Source organism: Gorilla gorilla, chromosome 17 (assembly GCF_029281585.2).
Source record: "Gorilla gorilla gorilla isolate KB3781 chromosome 17, NHGRI_mGorGor1-v2.1_pri, whole genome shotgun sequence".
NCBI lineage: Eukaryota > Metazoa > Chordata > Mammalia > Primates > Hominidae > Gorilla > Gorilla gorilla.
In genome coordinates, this window is record NC_073241.2 from 47,135,699 (window position 1) to 47,156,245 (window position 20,547).

General features: G+C 38.9%; 1 protein-coding gene across 4 annotated transcripts in view; it reads left to right on the forward strand.

The window, feature by feature from the left end:
* The window catches only part of MYOM1 (myomesin 1), a 186,349-nt gene that overhangs the window by 98,256 nt on the left and 67,546 nt on the right, over positions 1-20,547 (forward strand). For all 4 annotated transcript variants that reach the window (XM_055368518.2, XM_063699434.1, XM_031003674.3 and 1 more), the window contains 5 exons: positions 2,050-2,106; positions 9,075-9,199; positions 15,406-15,589; positions 16,316-16,490; positions 19,643-19,764. In XM_055368518.2, coding sequence (XP_055224493.1) covers positions 2,050-2,106; positions 9,075-9,199; positions 15,406-15,589; positions 16,316-16,490; positions 19,643-19,764 — 663 coding nt within the window. The remainder of the gene's footprint in view (positions 1-2,049; positions 2,107-9,074; positions 9,200-15,405; positions 15,590-16,315; positions 16,491-19,642; positions 19,765-20,547) is intronic.

Sequence of the window (20,547 nt, forward strand, 5' to 3'; positions counted from 1 at the left end):
TTAATATCTCAGCACAGTGCGTCTCTCTATATCAAAGGAAAAACAGATAGACAACGTTATATCTAATCTATGTCTGAGTTCTCATATTAGACTGTCAAAAATCATTTTTTCAGGCCTGGCGCGGTGGCTCACACTTGTAATCCCAGCACTTGGGGAGGCTAAGGTGGGAGGATTGCTTGAGCCTAGGAGTTCTGAGACCAACCTGGGCAACATAGAGAGACCCCATCTTTAAAAAAAAAAAATGAAAAAAATGAAAAAAAAAAAAAAAGCCAGGCATGGTAGCACACAGCTGTAAGTCCCAGCTACTCAGGAGGCTGAGGTGGGAGGATCGCTAGAGCCCAGGAGGTCAAGGCTGCAGTGAGCTGTGATTACACCATTGCACTCTAGCCTGGGCAACAGAGCAAGACCCTGTCTCAATAATAACAATAATAATAATCTTTTAATATATGTAGTCTTCAAGTCTTAATGTCAAAACCATGGTACATGAATCATGCCCTGTAATCATGCCTTGTATTTGTTTCATGGAAACCCATATGGCATCTCCAACGATAGGGAACGTAAAATGACATTATAAGAAGAGTTGGATAGTAACATTTCAGGCTTATGCCAGGCTTCTCAACCTTGACCCTACTGGCATTTTAGGCCAGTAATTCTTTGTTGTTGTGGGAGGTGGCTAGGGGTGTCCTGTTCATTGCAGGAGGCTGAGCAACATCCCTTGTCTCTACCCACTAGATGCCAGCAGTGTCATGGAGACACTACCAAATGTCACCTAAAGGGCAAAATCACCTTTGTAGAGGACTGCTGGTCTGTGCTACATTCACAATGTTATTCTTTACCTTCAGTACATGTAGTGGCATCGTAAAAGTCTAAATATAATAATGTCACTGGCTGGGCATGGTGGCTCACACCTGTAATCCCAGCACTCTGGGAGGTCGAGGCGGGTGGATCACCTGAGGTCAGGAGTTTGTGACTAGCCGGGCCAACATGGCGAAACCCCGTCTCTACTAAAAATTACAAAAAATTAGCCAGGCGTGGTGGCGGGCGCCTGTAATCCCAGCTACTCGGGAGGCTGAGGCAGGAGAATCATTTGAACCTGGGAGGCAGAGGTTGCAGTGAGCCGAGATCGCGCCACTGCACTCCAGCCTAGGTGACAGAGCGAGACTCCATCTGAAAATAATAATAATAATAATAATGTTACCATTTCCCCGGCAACCGTGTCTCATCAGGCTCCTTGATTGCTCTTCAGTCACTTTTCACCAACCCTCCAACTTCCTGCCCTCCTTTCTAAACTTGCAAATTCCATCTCATACTTTCGTTTGCTCCTCTTTTATCAATTCCAATCAAAATAAGATTTGTTTGAACTAAAAATAAGTTACCTTCTTTACTGCCTTTCTGTTTTTCACAAACCCTGACAAAAAGTCCCCTGGTTAATGCAAGAGTAGAACCACTCTGTCTTTCTGATGTTTATGGGATCATACAAGTGAATTTCCTCTTTAACTTTGTACCCGTATCATTCATTTTCCTTGCTCAGGATCTCAACTGATTTCCTTTGGAGATAATATTTTTCAAAATGTAATGGGAAAAATTTGCTTTGCTGAGCTTTACCGCAGGATCAGCACCCCCTCTCCTCTTTCATCTTATTATGACAATAAATAACTACTGGGCTTACAATTGTTCTGGAAATGTTTCTCCCAAACGCATGCTATCCTTCAGAGGGGATGAGCAAGCCTACCTGTTCCAGGAGATTCATATTGAACAGTTAAATGAACACAGGTTACTTACCTAGCTTGTGCAAGTACAGTTCCAGAAACATCTACTCAGCCAGTCCAGGCAGATTCTAGGCTCCAGCAGATTATGAGTCCCTTGAGGACCGGGGCTGTGCTTCCCACAGTGCCCTCTACATGATTGATACCGTTCATGGGAAAACACATAAGTCTATTAGTAACAAACCCAGTTGTGACTAATCTGGCCACTTTCCCAATTCATCAGTGCAGCTGATAAATTGCACACTTGTAAACGTTTGTGATTCTTATATTTGTCTTTATTCAGGTCGCCCCTCAGCACCCTGGACTGGACAGATCATTGTTACTGAAGAAGAACCTTCAGGTAAGAAGTCTGGTTGCCCCAGATACTATTGCTGATGTTTTGCTAAGCAGTTTGCCTTTTGTTGTGGAGGGTGCAGTGTGTATTGCTTAAGATATTTTGGTAAGAACATTCTAAAATATCTGGAGATTGTAAGTAACTTATGTCAGAGAATCCCACTTTATTTTTAAAGCTTTCTTGAGGTGTAATTGTCATACAGTATACAGCAAATATGTAACATGTACAATTTGATAAATTTTACACATGTGTATACCCATGAAACCATCACCATTTTCAAAATAATGAACATATTTGTCACCCCTAAAATTTCCCCCTGCCCATTCGTAATTCCTCCTTTTCATGTCTCCCCATCTCCAGCCATCACTGATCTGCTTTCTGCCACTGTAGTTTACATTGTCCACAATTGTAGATCAATTGAATCATGTTCATTTTTGTCTGTTTTTCTTCACTCAGCATAATTGTTTTGAGACTTATCTACGTTTGTGTGTGTATCAATTCATTCCAAAGTATTTATCCATTCACTGTTGAAAGCTTCTATGAACATTCTTAACTGTTTCTGTGGACATATGCTTTCATTTATATCTTGCATAAATACCTAGGAGTTGAATGGATGTGTTCTGTGGTAGGTGTATGCTTAATTTTTAAAGGAACTGCCAGCTGTTTTCTGAAATGATTGTACCATGTTCCCTTCCCCTCCAGCACTACGTGAGAGTTCCAGTTGCTCCCGCATTGTCACTAGCACTTAGTGTGGCCAGTCTTTTTAATTTTAGCCATTCTAGTGGGTTCATAATGGTATTTCTTTGTGGCTTTGATTTGCATTTTACTCATAATGTCAAGCATCTTTTCATGTGTTTATTTGCCAGTTTTTGTGACATTGGGCATCTTTGTCAAATCCAGGTATTTTTCCTGTTTTTTTTCCCCCTGGAAATGTTATAGCATTAGTTTTTACTTTTCACTCTGTGATGCATTTAAAATTAATTTTTTCTACATTACAAGAAGTAACAGCCTCAATTATTACTATCATTCATACTCGCATATGGCTATTAAATTATTTCAGCAATATCTATTGAAAAGATTATTCTTTACCCAACAAATTTGTCTTGGCAGCATTGTCAAATTCAATTTATTACATATGTGTGGATCAATTTCTGGAATCTCTATTGGTCAATTTTTTTTCACCTCCATCAATACCATACTGTCTTTATTACTATAGCTTTTCTGAGCTTCATTTTTTCATATATAAATTTTAGCATCTTCAAATCAGTATAAGTCCTCTAATCTTGTGTTGGTTTTTTCCCCCCAAAGTTGTTTCAGCTATTCTGTCTTTACATTTCCATAAAAATTTTAAAATCAGCTTATCAACTTCTACAAAAAACATGCTGGGATTTCAGCCGAACAGCATTGAGTCCTTTGATTTATGAACATAGCCTGTATCTCCATTCATTTAGCTTTGCTTTCATTTCTCTCACCTTAGTAGTAGTTTTAGTGTGCAGGTCCTGCAGTTTTTTATAGATTTAATCTCATACATTCGTTTGCTCCTCTTTTATCAGTTCCAATCAAAATAAGATTTGTTTGAATTGAAAATAAGTTACCTTCTTTACTGCCTTTCTGTTTTTGCACAAACTCTGACAAAAAGTTAGAGTATCTGACTTTTTATATATATATTTATATATAATATATATATTTTTATATAATATATATAATATTATATATTATATATTATATATAATTATATATAATTATATATAATATATAATTATATATAATATATAATATATTAACATATAATTTATTATATATTAATATATAACATATTATATATTATATATTATATATAATATATTATTATATAATATATATATTTGTATATTTTATATATATATTATATATTATATATAATATATTTTATATAATATATTTTATATATTATATTATATATAATATATTTTATATATTATATTATATATAATATATAATTATATTATATATAATATATTTATATATTTCTGATGATGCTGTAAATGGTATTGCTTTTTATTTTAATTTGTTTTTATGCTAGTATAAAGAAACACAATTGATTTTTGTATATTGATTTTGTGTCCTTCATCCTTGCTGAACTAATTTATTTATTCTCACAAACATTAGGGTTTTTTATGAAATTTATTATGGATTTTCTATTACAGGATTATGCCATCTATAAGTAAAGATAAATTAACTTCTTCCTTTTCAATCTGGATACCTTTTATTTCTTTTTCTTTCCTTATTGCTCCATCTAGAACCTTTAGTACAATGTTGAATAGAAGTGGTAGACTGGTCATCTTTGCCTTTTCCTGATGTCAGGGGGAAAGCATTCAGTCTTTCAGCATTAAGTCTAACATTAAGTGTAGGCTTTGTATAGCTATCCTTTATCAAGTTGAGGAAAATTTCTTCTACTCCTGGTTTTCTGAGAGTTTATATTAGGAAAAAGTGTTGGATTTTGTCAAATGCTTTTCCTGTATCTATTGAGACGATTGTATGATTTTTATTTTTCCATTAACATGTTGAATTACATTGATTAATTTTAGATTATTAAACCGAAATAAAATAAATAACGCAAACTAAACCTCACAGTCCTGGGTTGAATGTCACTATATTATGCTGTGTTATCCTTTTTATACATTGCTGGAGTTTATTTGCTAAAAATTTTTAAAGGAATTTTTGTGTCTATATTCATAAAAGATATTGGTCTGTGGTTTTTCCTAGTAAAGTCTTGGTTTGGTTTTCGTATTGGGGTACTGAGTGGAAAGTATTTCCATTATTTTAATTTTGTGAAAGAGCTTGTGTTAACTTTTATTATTTTTTTTTATTAAACACTCAGTATAATTTACCAGCAGAGCCATCTAGGCCTGGAGGTTTGTTTTTTGGTTTGTTTGGTTTTGTTGTGGGAAGCTTTTATATTGCAAATTCAATTTTTAAAATAAATTTAGGACTATTCAGGTTATTTACTTTTTCTTGAGTAAAATTTAATAGTTTTCATCTTTCAAGAAACTTTTTCATTCATAAAGTTGTTCATATTTTCTTATTATCCTTTTAATACCTGCGGAATTTGTAGTGGTGTCACCTCTCTCATTCCTAATATTCGTGTTTTACCTCCTTTGTCCTGACCTGACTAGAAGTTTATCAACTTTATTGATGTTCCCAAAGAAACAGCTTTTGGTTTCATTGATTTTCTATATTTTTCTTCTGTTTCCAGTTTTATTTATTTCTGTTCTTATCTTTATTATTTCCTTTTTTCTGCTTATTTGAGTTTAATTTGCTGGGTTTTTTTCTTGTTTCTTAAGGTAGAAGCTGAGGTCCTTAATTTGAAGTATTCTTTTATAACGCATGCATTTAGTGCTAAATATTTTTTTCTAAGTACTCCTTTAGCTGTATTTCACACATTTTGATCTGTTGTGTTTTCATTTTTATTTTGTGCAAAATACTTTCCAATTTTTTGATACCTTCTTTGATACATGGATTATTTGGAGTATGTTATTTAGTTACTAAATATTTACAGATTTCCCAAGTACATTTCTCTTATTTGTTTTTAATTTAGTTCTATTATGAAAATTAAATAGAACATATTTTGTGTTATTTGAATCCTTGTAGATTTTCTCGAACTTGTTTTATGGTCCAGAAAAAGATCTATCTTGGTGAATATTTAGTGTGCGCTTGAAAAGCATTGTATTTTTTTTTTTTTTTTTGAGATGGAGTCTCACTGTGTTTCCCAGGCTGGAGTGCAGCAGCTCCATGTTGTCTCACTGCAACCTCCGTCTCCCAGGTTCAAGTGATTCTCCTGCTTCAGCCCCCCATGAGTAGCTGGGATTATAGGCACATACCACCATGCCAGGCTAATTTTTGTATTTTTAGTAGAGACGGGGTTTCACCATGTTGGCCAGGCTGGTCTCGAACTCCTGACCTCAGGTTACCTGCCTGCCTCAGCCTCCCAAAGTGCTGGGATTATAGGCGTTAGTCACACACCCAGCCAAAAAGCATAGTATTCTGCTATTGTTGAGTTTTATAAATATTAATTAGGTCAAGTTAGTTGATAGCATTGCTCAAGTCTTTTAGATCCATAATTATTTACTATTACTAATATCTACTTGTTCTATCAATTATTGAGAGAGTAGTGATGAAATAGCCAACCAAATGGTGCATTTATCTATTTCTTCTTGCAGTTCTACCAGTTCCTTCGTGTATTTTGGGATGTTATTAGATGCATTAACATTTTTATTATTATATCCTCTTATGAATTGACCACTTTATTGTTATAACATGACTTCTTTTACCCATGGTAATGTTTTTTGCTTGGAAATCTACTTTTAATATAGCTATTCCAGCTTTCTTTTGATTAGTGTTAGCATGGTATATTATTTCCATCCTTTTACACTTAGCCTATGTGTGCCTTTATATTAATACAATGTGTTTCTCATAGGCAGCATATAGTTGGGTCTTGCTTTTTAAAAATCTAAATTGGTAATCTTTGCCTTTTAATTGGGGTGTTTTAACCATTTACATTTCATGTGATCGTTGATATGGTTGGATTTAAATCAAACATCTTGCTATTTGGTTTCCATCTATTCCATTTATTTGTTTCATTTTTTCTCTTTTTCTACTTTTTTTGGATTGGGTATTTTTTATTATTCCATTTTATCTGTATTCTCTTGTTGGCTATGATTTTTTGTTTTGCTTTTTAGTAGTTTCAATTTATAATATACATCTTTTCACAGTCTACCTTCCAGTAATATTATATTACTTCACATGTGGTGTAAGAATTTACAACAGTGCCTTTTTTTGTTTGTTTTTTGAGATGGAGTCTTGCTCTGTCGCCTAGTCTGGAGTGTAGTGCTGCAATCTCGGCTCACTGCAAGCTCCGCCTCCCAGGTTCATGCCATTCTCCTGCCTCAGGCTCCTGAGTAGCTGGGACTACAGATGCCCGCCACAATGCCCGGCTAATTTTTTGTATTTTTAGTAGAGATGGGGTTTCACTGTGTTAGTCAGGATGGTCTTGATCTCCTGACCTTGTGATCCACCCGCCTCGGCCTCCCAAAGTGCTGGGATTACAGGTGTGAGCCACCGTGCCTGGCCCCCTTTTTTTTTTTTTTTTTTGAGACAGGGTCTCACTGTGTTGCCCAAGCTGGAGTGCAGTGGCATGATCATGGCTCACTGCAGCCTCGACCTCTTGGGCTCAAGCAATTCTCTCACCTCAGCCTCCCAAGTAGCTGGGGCTATAGGTACACACCACCATACCTGGCTAATTTTTGTATTTTTTGTAGAGATGGGTTTTCACCATGTTGCCCAGGCTCATCTCAAACTCCTGAGCTCAAGCAATTCACCTGCCTTGGCCTCTCAAAGTGTCTGGATTACAGGCATGAGCCATCGTGCCTGTCCTGCAACAGTATTATTCCATTTCCCACTCTTAGCCTTGGTGCTGTTATTGTCATACATTTTATTTGCATATTTATTGTAAACTACACAATACGATACTATTATTTTGACTGTAGTCAATTATCTTTCAGAGATACAAAATGTAAGAAAAAAGGCTTTATTCACTCACATTTTTATCATTTCCATTGCTTTTCATTTATTTGTATAAATCCAGATTTCCATCTGATATGATTTTCTTTTCACCTGAAGCACTTCCTTGAACATTTCTTGTAGTGCAGGTATTTTATCTTTTGCTATGTAAAAAAAAACCTCTATTTTACCTTCATTCTTGAAATATATCTTCAATGAGTATAGAATTCTAGGTTGACAGTTTTTTCTCTCAGTACTTTAAGAGCTTTGTCCAGCATAGTGCAGATCTACACTACAAGAATGATTGCTTTTATTCTTATTTTTGTTCCTCAATATATAATGTGTCTTCTCTATCTGCTTTTAATATATTCTCTTTATCACTGTTTTTTCAACATTTGATTATGATATGCATTGTGTAGCTTTCTTCATATATCTTGTGCTTATAGGGTTTGCAAGTTTCTCTAATCTGTGAGTTCGTAGTTTTCATCAGATTTGGAAATTTTTCATCATTATTTCTTTAAATATTTTTTCTGTACCCCATTATTTTTCTTGACCTCTGGAGTCTATGTATTTCCAGTCTCCTCCCTCCCTGCCTGATAAGACCAACTTTACTGTAACTGTAAACTAAAACTGTCCTAAACTTTACTAAAACTATAAACTCAACTCCATTGGGACCTTGGCTCCTGCCTATCTGCTTATAGGATTCTGTGCCCTGCTTATTTTCATATCTGAGCCAAGGTAAATCCTGTTTGTGGAGGGTTCATGTGGCTCTAAACTCTAGATGCTCTGGGACTTCTGGGATCTGGGTGCTTCTGGAAGTTTGTCCTTGCTTTCACCCTAACACTCCTGACCTGGCCTCAGAACTATTTAAAGATAAGAAGAGTATCCTAGATTCCTTAGCTCTATATTCTAAATGAGCAATGGGGCTGGCTGCAGTGGCTCACGCCTGTAATCCCAGCAATTTGGGAGGCCAAGGCAGGAGGATCACTTCAGCTCAGGAGTTCAAGACCAGCCTGGGCAACATAGGGAGACCTCAACTCTACAAAAAAAAAAAATTTTTTTTTTGAATTATGTAGGTGTGGTGGTGTGCACCTGTGGTCCCAGCTGTTTGGAAGGCTGAGGTGGGAGGATCACTTGGGCCCAGAAGGTCAGGGCTGCAGTGAGCCATAATTGCACCACTGCATGCCAGCGTGGGTGATAGAGTGAAACCCTTCCCCCTCCAAAAAAAACCAAAACAACAGCAACTGCTCAATGGTATTTGAAGAATGAATGAATGAATGAATGATGTTTTGGGGGAATTTTAGAGAGAAGGTACTTCTTTAAACTGTGGAGACATAGTTAACTCTTCCTCCAGGAGAAGAGCAGCATCTGTGGCTCTCTGAGTATCCTGGACTACCCAGAATGTGTGCTTCTCATTTTTCCTTGTTGTTTTTCAGAGGGTATTGTGCCTGGCCCCCCGACAGACCTCTCTGTCACTGAGGCCACCCGGAGCTACGTGGTGCTCAGCTGGAAGCCCCCTGGCCAGCGTGGTCATGAAGGCATTATGTACTTTGTGGAAAAGGTAAGACTCTAGAATCAACATGACCTCATACTACCTCCTAAGGATTTCTTTAGAAAAGTGGAGGCTAAATTCCCAGGGACAGTGGAGTGAGGGAGGAGGAGGGAGCATGTCCTGATCTCACTAGATCGTTATAAACTTTGAACTGTCTCCATAGAACAAAGTATATCACACAGAACTGTGCCTGAAAATCAAGGGGTTTATGGATCCCCAAGACTCACCCATAGACTCCTAAGAGATCCAGACCCGATATCGTAGCACCTACAAGAAGAGAAATGTTCCTGAAATGGTAGATTGCCTGTATGACAATGTTTTCTAGAGCCCTTCCTGTCTCCCTTGCTTTGGTAATGGCTTTTCATCTCTCTACCACTCCTCCTTCTGTAGTAGGACATGAACATCGTGAGGCTAGAAGGGAGGGGGTAACAGAGAAGGGGCAATACTCTCAAATGGTCGGGAGTGTGGAAGACAGCAACCTCACGCCACTGCACTTGGCTAGCCCCACTCTGAGTACAGGTAGCGGAATGAGGTCAGGGATCACAAAACAATAAATATTGGCAAGTTCTTTCCCAGATATCTTACAATTATGTCAGGAATTAGAACATTAGAGAGGACAGCATGCAATGAAGGCCCAGAATGGGTGGAATGAAGGAGAACGGTATGTGAATCAAACACATATCCGTATTTGAGGGTAGTTCTGATAAGGATTTATGCCCAACAAATGGAGAAGAGCCAAGACCTGTACAGGACATTATTTCGGCAGAACTGACTCAGCCACAAGTGTAGAAATAGGAGAGCCGGCCACGCAAGGCACAGGTCTTAGCGGGGGTAAGAAGTCCTTGGCTAACAGGATCGTTGCTGCTGGAAAACGACATTTAAAGAGAATTTGCTTAAAATGAGGTTCAAAATCCATTTGTTAAAAAGGTTCTGATTAGGATATAATTGAGAAAATGAAAGAAAATAAGTTTATTTTATCCCATATGTAAGAACATTTATTGGTAGTGATGCACCATTTTTTAGAACAATAAATGAAACAAGTGTTTGTACTTTTAAATTTTATTTTTATAAAATTGTGTGAAAGCATGAAAAGGTATCATTTACTTTACATTTTAGTTTCAAAGCAAAATCGTAGAAATTTTTTTTATAAAAATATGGTGCTCAATTAATTTTCCTAAAGGTCTTTCTCTTTTATCCTTAATACTGTTTTGATCATTCAATTTTGTAACACCTATTAGGTCACCTTCCCTGATAATTATTGCAAGAGAATACATTTCATAGGTATGTAGGTGTATGCAAACTTCTGCAAATTAGGTAACAACATAAAGACAATATACAAATATCTTTGAGCTGCATTCTTTACTTCCTTTTTATTCCTAGCAAATCAGTAACAATGAATGCCTTATCTCCTCTACATGCAATATAGATATCTTCTAAGAGAGTCTTGTTTTACAAAAACAATATTTAATTTTTATATACTTTCCAGATATCAGCTTCAAATATAATATAACTTGAGTAGCATTCTAAGCCTTTTTTTTTTTCTGAGACAGTCTCACTCTGTTGCCCAGGCTGGAGTGCAATGGCACAATCTCAGCTCACTGCAACCTCCGCCTCCCTGGTTTAAGCAATTCTCCTGCCTTAGCCTCCCTAGTAGCTGGGATTACAGGCGTGAGCCACCACGCCCGGCTAAATTTTGTATTTTTAGTACAGACGGGGTTTCACCATGTTAGCCAGGGTGATCTCGAACTCCTGACCTCAAGTAATCCTCCTGCCTCAGCCTCCCAAAGTGCTGGGATTACAGGCATGACCCACCACACCCGGCTGCATTCTAAGCTTTTTAAAAGAAAATAGATGGCAAAAATAGAGTGGTGGATCAATGTTCATTTCCTAGTGTGTTTAATACACACCCCCACTGAATCTCTTTGAAACACTCCACAGGAAGAAGGTTCTGAATAACCTCTGTGACAGTAATTACCATCTTTCCTATAATAAGGGCACTTGACAACTATTTGGAGGCGTTTTCTGCAGATGAGTCAACTTTGGCTTCTGTTGAACTTTTCCTCTGGTCATATAAACTCTAATTTCTCTGTGGAAGTCTATAACTTCCCTCGACCTAAATACCTGTGAGTTTGTGATTAAAAATTTAAATATTCTTCCCCCAGCACACCTATTGGCATGGAACAGAAGGGGACGTTTATGAACGCAGTACTATGTAGGGAGGCCTGCACAGGGCATAGAACACCCAGGATGTTGGGTATTGAGGACACAGAGCACGTCCAGGGACCTGGGGTACATTTGCAGAACCATCCAAATGTCAAACTGTTCTGAGCTGAGGCTAAAATTATTTCTGATGTAGCTGTTCTGATATGCTAACCTTTCTAAAGGGAAAAGGTTTGTGTGCTCCTGTCCCTGCCGCGTCTGTTCCAGGATGCCCTGCACCCAGCATGCTGCCTCTTGGGCCACCGCTGTGCTTGTTCTTCTTCACAGCACGTCCTTGATCCCTGGAATGCGTGAAATGGAAGGGTTTATAGCAAGGGACTCAGATAAATCAGTCCTTTGCACTTCCAGCCTCCCCATCCTACTGTGTTCTTTTTAGACCCAAACTTTTTCCTCAGGTGTCTTACGCATTGAGCTCTTTCTCTCACTCCCCTATCAAAAATCCGGTCGTGTCAAAGACAAGGACTGTATCACTCGTTAACAGCAGGAACGAACATAGCCAAGATTTGCACTGTTCTAAGCACCTTACATGAGTTAACCCACTTAATTCTTAGAGTAGCCCTATGAGGTAAATATCTTTGTTTTCATCATGCCTGTATATGTTTAAGTGTTTTGTAGAGATGGGGTCTCCCTATGTTGCCCAGGCTGATCTCGAACTCCTGGGCTCAAGCGATCCTCCCCTGTTAGCCTCCTAAAGTGCTGGGATTATAGTTGTGAGCCACTGTGCCTGGCAGATCATGCCTATTTTGTAGATGAGGAAACTGAGGCATAGAAAGGTATATAATTTGCCCGAGGTCACAGAGCTGGTAAAACACAGAACTGAGATTTGAATCCCAGCAGTCTGGTTCAGGTGCATAAATCCAACTATTACACTGGGCCACCCTTCAATCTTCCCAGGCTTGTCTTCTCCTCTGGAAAACATTGACAATCATACAATACTACCTCCACAATACCTACTCCATGGCATAGTTGAGAGGAGTAAAGAGTAATAATGGCTTATAAAGTTTTTGGCACAGTGAAAGGCAGCTATTTTTTTATGAGTATAAACAACTGATAACAGCTTAAGAATTTGCCAGGGTGGAATATGTTAAAAGAAATCAAAGCCATAAATGAAAAGATTAAAGGTCTGAGAGAGTTTCATCCCTCAGGAGACAGCAGACACACAAAAGATAACGTTATCATAAAAAACACTGCAAGGAACTTTAGAGGTTACCTTGTCAGATTTGCTCATTTCATAGAAGACGAAACCAAGGCCAAGAGCATGCGTGTGGCTTTCCAAGGTCACGTGGCTTGTTATTAACACAAAGGGACCAGATCCCATCCCTTTGTCTCCTCTATGCCATGCCATGTTGCCTGTCTGTCAAGTCAAGGAAGATCATCCTGTGTGATGGACTGATAAACTTAAAGTCCCAAAAATGTACCATCCTGACAGCTGGTCAACCTGTCACGAGATCTGGACTTCAGAAAAGTCTTTTGAAAACGTTACAAAATTCTGTAGTGAAATCAGGCAAGAGTTTCTAAATTTCTTCTCTTACCAACCATGGGCAAAGTTGGAAATTAAAATAGGAGGGAATAAGGATTACCAAAGACTTCTGACAGTTTTGTTACTGTATCTTCTACCAGAACTCAAATATACACCACGTCCTTCATTCGAGGATTTCCAAGTCACTCTAAATCATTTTAATTTTAAGAATAGAGTCTCATTAAAAATTAATTTTCCCATTAATTATTCTAAGACTTGGGCAAAAAAAGAGAACATCTTTTTTTATCTGGTTTTTATTGATACACAATCATTGCACATATTTACAGGGTACACTGAATATTTTGATACATCTTTGCAATGTGTAATGATCAAATCAGAGTAATTGGGGTACCCATCACCTCAAACATTTGTCATTTTTGTGGAGAAAATTCCACATCTTATCTTTTAGGTATTTTGAAATATACAATAAATTACTGATAACTATAGTCACCCTACTGTGCTATTAAACACTATAACTTATTTCTTCTAATTGTATTTTTGTGCCCACTAACAAACCTCTCTTCACCACCACCCCCAACCCTTCCCAGCCTCTGGTAACCACCATTCCACTCTCTACCTCCATGAGATCCAATTTTTTAGCTCCCGCATATGAATGAGAACATGAGATATTTGTCTTTATGTGCCTGACTTATTTCACTTAATGACCTCCAATTATATTCATATTGCTGCAAATGACAGGACTTCATTCTTTTTTGTGGCTGAATAACATTACATTGTGCATATTTACCACATTTTCTTTATCCATTCATCCACTGATGGGCACTTGGGTTGATTCCATATTTTGGCTTTTGTGAGTGCAGCAATAAACATGGGAGTACAGATATCTCCTTGACATACTGATTTTCTTTCTTTTGGATAGATACCCAGCAGTGGGATTGCTGGGTCATATAGTAGAAAAACATCTTCATCTTTCAGTCATTTAGAAAAAAATACTGGGCCAGGCACAGTGGCTCACGCCTGTAATCCCAGCACTTTGGGAGGCTGAGGTGGGCAGATCACGAGGTCAGGAGATTGAGACCATCCTTGCTAACACGGTGAAACCCCCCTCTACTAAAAATACAAAAAATTAGCCAGGTGTGGTGGGGGGCACCTGTAGTCCCAGCTACTCGGGAGGCTGAGGCAGGAGAATGGCGTGAACCCAGGAGGCGGAGCTTGCAGTGAGCCGAGATCGTGCCACTGCACTCCAGCCTGGGCGACCCACCGAGACTCCGTCTCAAAAAAAAAAAAAAAAAAAAAAAAAGAGAAAGAAAAAAAATACTGTAGTTGATTATGTACTATTTGCCAGATGGAATTCTATGCTCTGTCGTAAAGCAGTGAACAAAGCTCCTTGAGCTTATGTGATTTGCTCTTCAGTGGAGGAGACAACAAATAGCTTAATTTCAAACAGTGATACATGATTGAAGAAGAATAAAGCAGGCTAAGAAACAGAGTGATAAGAAAAGGACCAAGAATTCTTTTAAATAGATAATGGGCAAGCCAGGTGCAGTGGCTCATGCCTGTGGGAGGCTGAAATGGGTGAATCGCTTGAGCCCAGGAGTTCGAGACCAGCCTAGGCAACATGGGGAAACCTTGTCTCTCCCAAAAAAATACAAAAATTAGCCAGGTGTGGTGGCATGTGCCTGTAGTTCCAACTACTTGGGAGGCTGAGGTGGGAGGATCAGTTGAACCCAAAGAGGTCAAGGCTGCAGTGAGCCGTGATTGTGCCACTGTACTCCAGCGCAGGTGACAGGGTAAGACCCTGTCTCAAAAATAAAATAAAATTTAATTTAATTTAATTAAAATTAGAAAATTACCTGACCCCAAACTATCCTCAAAATAAGACTTTTGTAAGCAGATTATTGTATTTAGTTAACAAAGGAAGCGAAATATTAAAGTAGCATATTTTTCAAACAATACAACGCTGTATTAGTCCATTTTCATGTTGTTGATCGACATACCAGAGACTGGGTAATTTATTAAGAAAAAGAGGTTTAATGGACTCACAGTTCCACGTGGCTGGGGAGGCCTCACAATCACGGTGGAAGGCGAAAGTCATGTCTTACACGGTGGCAGGGAAGAGACAGAATAAGAGCCAAGTGAAAGAGGTTTCTCCTTATAAAACCATCAGCTCTCATGAGACTTATTCACTACCACGAGAACAGTATGGGGGAAACCGCCCCCATGATTCAATTATCTCCCACCAGGTCCCTCTCACGCACATGGGAATTACGGGAGCTACAATTCTAGATGAGATTTGGGCAGGGACACAGCCAAACCATATCAAAAGCCATGTTTGATTTAGAGAATCCTACGAACTTCAGATGCCTCATCCCCTATTTCCTCCTCATCTCTCCTCCAGTCCAGCTTGCATTACGGGGAGTGGTTTATTGCAGATGAATGAAACTTGGAGTTGCCTGGCCTGGATTCTCGCTTGTGTTTGCTGTGCTTTCAATGGGTTTCCCTGTTCTTGCTGCAGTGTGAGGCAGGAACAGAAAACTGGCAGCGAGTGAACACGGAGCTCCCTGTGAAGTCTCCCCGCTTTGCTCTGTTTGACTTGGTCGAGGGGAAATCCTACTGTTTCCGTGTCCGCTGTTCTAATTCTGCAGGAGTTGGTGAGCCCTCAGAGGCAACGGAGGTGACTGTGGTAGGGGACAAACTTGGTAAGCAACTGTAAACTTCTTTTACTTCAAGAGAAAATTTCAAAGCAAGGATCTAGCATATGTATATTTGGCCAGGAGTAAAAATGGTGACATCCTTCTTTCATATTATAAATTTACTCGATGGCTGTACTTAACCTATACATTAAACAAAAATTCATTATTTTTGTTTATGAAAAGTAAACTTCTTTGGGAGTTTCAACAATATTGATAATGTGTTTTTTCTGAAGTTCATGGACATTTAGTTTACCCGTGCTCCCTAACTGTTTTAAAATTTTTTGCTTTAAAAAATACAATGTAGGCCAGGCGCGGTGGCTCATGCCTGTAATCTGAGCACTTTGGGAGGCCGAGGCAGGCAGATCACCTGAGTCCAAGAGTTTGAGACCAGCCTGGCCAACATGGTGAAACCCCATCTCTAGTGAAAATACAAAAATTAGCCAGGCGTTGTGGCGCATGCCTGGTAATTCCAGCTACTCAGGAGGCTGAGGTGGGAAAATTGCCTGAACCCAGGAGGTGGGGGCTGCAGTGAGCCGAGATCCCTTCACTGCTCTCCAGCCTGGGTGACAGAGCGAGACTCAGTCTCAAAAAAAAAAAAAAATCGTAAAATAAAGCAGCTGTTCTTTCGACATGACGAAGTGTGTAAAATACCTAGGTGTGTGTTTGTGCATAGATGATAAGGATGAATTTTTAAAACCACTTGAGTTTGATCACCATTTTCCTCTTTCTCAGATATCCCCAAGGCTCCTGGCAAAATCATCCCAAGCAGAAACACAGACACCTCAGTGGTAGTTTCGTGGGAGGAGTCCAAAGATGCCAAAGAGCTGGTCGGGTACTACATAGAGGCGAGCGTTGCTGGCTCTGGCAAGTGGGAGCCCTGTAACAACAACCCCGTGAAGGGCTCACGGTAACTCAACCGGGTGTGCAGGGCGGGCAATGGCCTCTGGAGCTGCCATAGACACATACGGCACACAGACATCCAATGGAGGAGATTTTTTTTTAAAATTTTACTTTTTGGCTGGATGTGGTGGCTTACACCTGTAATCCTAGCACTTTCGGAGGCCGAGGTGGGAAGATTGCTTGAAGCCAGGATTTCAAGACCAACCTGGCCAACATAGTGAGACCCTATCTTTACAAACTGAAAAAAAACCAAGAAAACATTATACTTTAAATAAGCCAAGGCAGTGGCAGGCCTGTAGTCCTAGCTACTCAGGAGGCTGAGGAGGGAGGATCCCTTGAGCTTGAGTTCAACTTGAGTTCAACTACAGCTTGAGTTTGAAGTTGTAGGATACAATGACCAGGCCTGTAAATAGCCACTGCCAGCCTGGGCAACATAGGGAGACCCCATCTCTAAAAAACAAAACAGAACAAGGCTGGGTGTGGTGGCTCATGCCTGTAATCTCAACACTTTGGGAGGCCAAGGTGGGCGGATTGCTTGAGCCCAGGAGTTTGAGACCTGCTTGAGCCCAGGAGTTTGAGACCAGCCTGGGCAACCTGGCGAAAACCTGCCTCTACAAAAAATACAAAAATCAGCCCAGCATGGTGGTGTGCTGTAGTCCCAGCTACTCAAGAGGTTGAAGTGGGAGAATTCCTTGAGCCTGGGAGATCAAGGCTGCAGTGAGCTATGATCACAACACTGTACTCTGGCCTGGGCAACAGAGCAAGACCCTGTCTCAAAAAACAAACAAGCAAAACAAAACAATTACACTTTAGATATTTAAATGAATTTAAAATTGAACACATTAGATGCAATACATCTTTTTTAAAAAGGTTCACTTATGATGTTAAACACTTAGCAACACATAATGCCAGCTATTGTAAGAGTTCATTTCATAGTGCTTTTGCTGCTTCTTCCTTTTTTACCCCTCTGATTTTATATCTAATATGCAACGTGATATTAGATTCTGAGGATATAATATACTCTACTTAACATAAATTACCCAGGAATTTTAAATGAAGAGAAAAAAGTATCGAAATTTTACAGATTCTGGACATCAACATGATTAAACCCAGTGCTACGCAGACATAGTAACACCAAAACAAAGACATTCAGAATAATTTGCTGCCTCTTTGTATTTGTTTCTAATGGGGAGAGGGTCGGTTTCTTCCTTGCTTTCAACTATTTTATCAATCAGCTTTGCACATTGATGGTGAATTCTGATCTGCACCCAGACCAGAGACCAATATGAGAGGGGGATGCTGCCCTCCCAGAAATTGTCAAATAGACTCGTTTGGCAGCTTCTGGCTTGGACCACTTCTCAGTCCTAGGACCCCAATAGAATGAGTTGGTTTTGCAGAACGTGAGAGAGTAGAGATAAATGATTAATTAGGGAAGACAATATGTTTTGCAAGAGATTCATTTAGCCTGTTGGTGTATTTCATTTTTCCTTGGAGTTACCCAGCATTTTCCTGGGACTATTTAGAAATGCTGGTGGTGCGTAGGCAGGAGCTGCTAGAGGGCAGGCACCATTTTTTGTTCATCTTTTGTCCACAGTACCTAACTCAGTGTCTGGAACACCGAGACCTCAATAAATCTTTGCTGAAGCAAGCTGACTCTAAAGACTGAAGGACTGGCCTAGATTATGGCTCCTTTGTTAAATACTTGAACATGCGAATAGTCATAGATTTCGTTAGCAGACCTGTTATTTCCTCTGGCTGCAGTCCTTAGGATGGATTCAAATGTTACAGTGATTCATGAAACAGCTATTTACAGCCATAATAGCTATGAAAAGAGTGAGGTTGTTTTTATGGATGAAACTGCCCATGGATTCACACCTCATTGTTGAATCTTCATATCTAAATGGTAATTCTAGAATCCATTGTTCACCTTATCTTCAGATTCTATAGTAATTTCCCAAGTAAGTACCTTCCTTGGCATGCAGCGAGACAGTGACTAGGCCTCTATGACAAGGAGCCACCAATGCCTTACAGCCATAGTTATATACCTAAAATAGTCATTGATCATATTATTAATTGGGTATTAGGCTTACTACCTGGGTGATGAAATAATCCGTCAACAAACCCCTGTGACACGAGTTTACCAATATAACAAACCTTCACATGTATCCCTGAGCCTAAAATAAAAGTTAAAAAATTTATATGAGTTGGCTGGGCTTGGTGGCTCTTACCTGTAATCCCAGAACTTTGGGAGGCCGAGGTGGGTGGATCACGAGGTCAGGAGTTCAAGACCAGCCTGGCCAAGATGGTGAAACTCCATCTCTAGTAAAAATACAAAAAAATTAGCCAGGCGTGGTGGTGGGTGCCTGTAGTCCCAGCTACTCAGGAGGCTGAGGCAGAGAATTGCTTGAACCTGGGAGTTGGAGGTTGCAGTGAGCTGAGATTGCGCTACTGCACTCCAGCCTGGGCAACAGAGCGAGACTCTGTCTCAAAATATATATATATATATATATTTTAGAGTATAACTCATATATATATAATTATATATATACATATATACACATATCTAATAATTTTAGAGTATAACTCATATATATTATTATATATTTATTATATATACATATATAATAATATTAATACTAATAATTTTAATACTAATTATATTTATTAAGTACCTCATATATGCCAGGCCCTATATAGGTACTTTATATACTTTATAACTAACCTCTACATGAAAATTATCATGTAAGCATCATTATCCCTATTTTACTGGTGAGCATTTGGGGAAGACCAGGGCTCCTCATTTTTTGACAGAGTGGGTTTAGAAAAGTGCCTTAGTTACCTTCTTGTCTAAAGTATGTATATTACCTGAATCTTTCTACATCTTTTTCTTCCTTTAAAAAATGAATTATTAGCTGGGCATGCTGCTTACAACTGTAATCCCAGCACTTTAGGAGGCTGAGGTGGGAGAGAGGATGGCTTGAGGCCAGGAGTTCAAGACTAGCCTGGGAAACACAGCAAGACCCCATTTCTGTTCAAAATAAATTACCAAAAAAAAAAAAAGAATTGTTTTCATAAAGCCAGATCCACTCCATTAAGCTAACAATCATCTTCCTTAATCTTCCTCCTAGGAAAATTTTTTTAAACTTGTTTTCCTTTTAGATTTACTTGTCATGGATTAGTGACTGGTCAGAGTTATATTTTCCGGGTCAGAGCAGTCAATGCAGCTGGACTTAGTGAATATTCCCAGGATTCAGAAGCTATTGAAGTCAAAGCTGCTATTGGTAAGTTCCTTATGCATAACTGTATGGGGAAAAAATGGATTTTTCTATGTTAGAAAGGAAGATACCATCCTCTCCAGAAATTATTTAGCTTCCAATATTGCTGGATGATTGCATCCTTAGATGATCATTTTCTCTGACTCTAGGTGATGTTTAACCTTCCATAGCTGCCATTTTACAGACCTTCATCACTTATCCAGATTCTGTGCATCCATAGCCTTTTCATCTTCACGAACCCAAGTTTCCTCAGATATTTCACATTGTGTGAAACTCCATTCTAACTTCATGCTCATCCTGGGACTGTGAAGGGCCATTCCGATTCCATGAAGTGGTATATCACCCATAACACAGATCATCTTGTCCCTAAAAGCCATTTGGTCTATGCCAGAGCCTGGCTTGTTTTTGCTAACAGAACATTAACATGCTTCTTATAAACCCCTCTAAAATTCATGCAAGGCACATGTAATTGCTTAATCATATGTTTCATCTTTGCTTGCAAAGTAACCAACAGAATAAAACCAGTAATAAAGTAATTATATGTGTGTATGTGATGTACCTCCCAATCTTGGATAAAGTAGAAAAGGGACCCAGGTGGTTAGAAACAATACAAATAATATTTGTGGGCTGAGCACGGGGGCTTACACCTGTAATCCCAGCACTTTGGGAGGGAGAGGCAGGCAGATTGCTTGAGTCCAGGAGTTTGAGACCAGCTTGGGCAACATAGTGAAATCCCATTTCTAAAAATAACAATAAAAAAAATTAGCCAGGCATGGTGGTGCATGTCTG